General features: G+C 33.1%; 1 protein-coding gene across 1 annotated transcript; it reads right to left on the bottom strand.

Moving 5' to 3' along the window:
- On the bottom strand, positions 1-1062 carry LOC114179322 (NDR1/HIN1-like protein 12). The gene has a single exon (XM_028065622.1). It carries the CDS (start codon positions 746-748, stop codon positions 125-127), a length of 624 nt encoding a protein of 207 aa, XP_027921423.1. The 5' UTR covers positions 749-1062; the 3' UTR covers positions 1-124.
- Between the last annotated feature and the right edge of the window lie 1571 nt (positions 1063-2633).

A 2633-nucleotide genomic window follows, 5' to 3' on the forward strand; every position in this document is an offset into this window, starting at 1 on the left:
GACCTGAAAATCTACATTTATTACTAAGAAGTGAAGCAAATATGAAACACAAAAGGGAAGTGAATATAGGGGGAGAAAATATGTGCAAAACCTGGCCAAAATGGAAGGACCCATTAACTAACAATCAATGTGACTTGGAGGTGCAGCGGGAGGGTATGTAAGTCCCATTCAAAGGTCGGAACTTTAGGTCACAATCTAGATGGCACAAGAACTTAAGAGACCCTAAAGGACCTACCCTCCACTGGGTCCTTGCAGCCCCTTTGAAATCAAACTCAATCTCATTCTTTTTCCACGCATCACCCACTAGTTCCATCTGATCAGGACTCAAGGGTATGGATGATGACTGAACAACGTAGCTGAGGTCCTTGGAGCTGTTCTTGGGCACCTCAAAAGGGTCTGCAACAAGGACAGCTATGTCCTGCCCTTGGAAGCTGATGTTGAAGGTGATGTCGGAGAAGGTTGCATGAGCCTTCGCATTCCCATTTTTTGCAGTCACAACAATGGTGAGTTGAGTTTGGAGCAAACCAGCATAGTCATTTCTAAGAAGGTCAAGGCGAGCATTGGTGACACTGATCACAGGCACTCTAGGGTGGATCACCATGTACCCGATGAACACTACGATGCCTACAACTACCACTGCCACCGCTATCACGGTGCAGATAATCGCCACCAGCCACACCAAAGGGTTGGTGCGGCCATTTGCACCCATCACCAGTTTCCCCTTGAACTTGGGCATGGTTTTGGCCATGGAGAAATAGCATGAACGAAGAAAGTGTTCAAAGTGTTCAAAGGACTTCTGCAGTGAGTGAACTAGATTTGAGTTCTTTTAACTCTATTCTGATTGAAGGTTTTGGTATCTTCTTTTCCTCCCTTGAAAGCATTAGATCTAGTGCATTTATGTTTTCTTATATGGCATAAGCTTCTCCACAACTATGAATCATAGCCGCTATTTCGTTTTGAAAAAGGTGAAAATACCAAACTTGCAGTGCTAAATCCTACTCGATTATTCTTTTCTATTGTTTTCTACAGAGCAAATTCTGTCCTTTGTTTCTGCACCTCCCAACATGCATCAATTTCACACAAAGGCTGAATCTAACAACTTCTGTAACCATTTTAATATCTCTTAATTAAAATAAACTATTTTGTCTACCATTTTAATATCTTTTACTGTCCACCGATTAACAATAATGCTAATAATGGTATGCGTTTTAGAATTATAAAAATACATTTTCAACAAAATATTGGGTAGTCACAGTGTCGGAAAAAAGTTTAGAAGGATAAAAATGAAGAAACAGAAACAGCTTGTGTAAAGTTTAGCTGTAGGTGTTTTTTTTATTAATTATTATTATCTGTCCAACATTTAAAAAACAAATGAAAAGCTCAGTCTATTGGCACCACATTAGTGGAAAATGTTTTAGTTACTGATTCTCTATAATTATAATTTTAACTACATAGATTTAAACCCTTAGAAAACAATCATTTATCCACTAAAATAAAATATAACTAGATTGTGACTCAAGTAATACACAGAGACAGAAATAAAATCATTGAAAACTTTGTTTTCGAAAGAATGTTATATTTATATAGTAATATTTATATAGTAAATTCATGTAATAGAAATAGAAGGAAGGGTATAGATGTTACAGTGGGCTAAAACCCGAAAGTTAATTTGACATGGGTTTGAAATACATTAGATTTGAGAAAATTTAGTTTTTTCAAATGGAATTCAAATCGAGATCAGCTCACTTAAATCACAAATTAAATGGATTCAAATCTAGTTAAAGATATGTTGAACCCTAATCTACCATCAACAACCCTTTGCTGTATTTTTTAAGTTTTATTATTATGACTATTTACTATATCTAATAACGTAGCTTGATAATGTATTCTTTTTAAAGATCATAATGTTGTTTAATCAATATTTTAGAATGTTTAATTTATTTATTCGTCAAATTATACAAATTTAGAATTTATTTTCACAACTATTTTTATACTATTATGAAAAAAATGAGTTGACGTAATTCATTTTGATTTACTCCATAAATTTATAAAATAAATTAAAAAAAACATAATAAAATACATCAACTCATTTAATCGGTGATAAATCAAGTTGAATTATAAAATTTTATAATTCACCAAAAAAAATCTAACTGAGTTAATTTGTTTTTATTAATGAACTTACATAAATCGATTTAACTCACTTTAACATGTCTAACAAGAAGTTGTGTTCACATATGAATGATGGATTCACATTCCTTCACGCAGAGAAAATTTACTTTCATTGTGTATAAAAATTACAACGAAAACATGCTTCTGTTAAGATATCATTTTATAAGGGTCGAAAAAAAAATGGGATGTGAACTTAATATTTCAGGATGAGAAGACTTTATCATTTATATAATTTTTTAAAAATTTAGCCATTTCAATAAAAATAAATATAAACGAAAACGGCACTTACAACTAACAGGAAAGATTTGTGTGATATGATAAGAAATAAACCTTGAAGCGCTTGATTCATAACACTGTGACAAGTGCCCAAAATGGCATAACAAGCTTGTGAGTTCAAGAAGTTATCGTATAGCCATCCTTGGAATTAACCACGATTTTATTAATGCTAGTTTCACAATCAATAG

This window comes from Vigna unguiculata, chromosome 3 (assembly GCF_004118075.2).
Source record: "Vigna unguiculata cultivar IT97K-499-35 chromosome 3, ASM411807v1, whole genome shotgun sequence".
Lineage (NCBI taxonomy): Eukaryota > Viridiplantae > Streptophyta > Magnoliopsida > Fabales > Fabaceae > Vigna > Vigna unguiculata.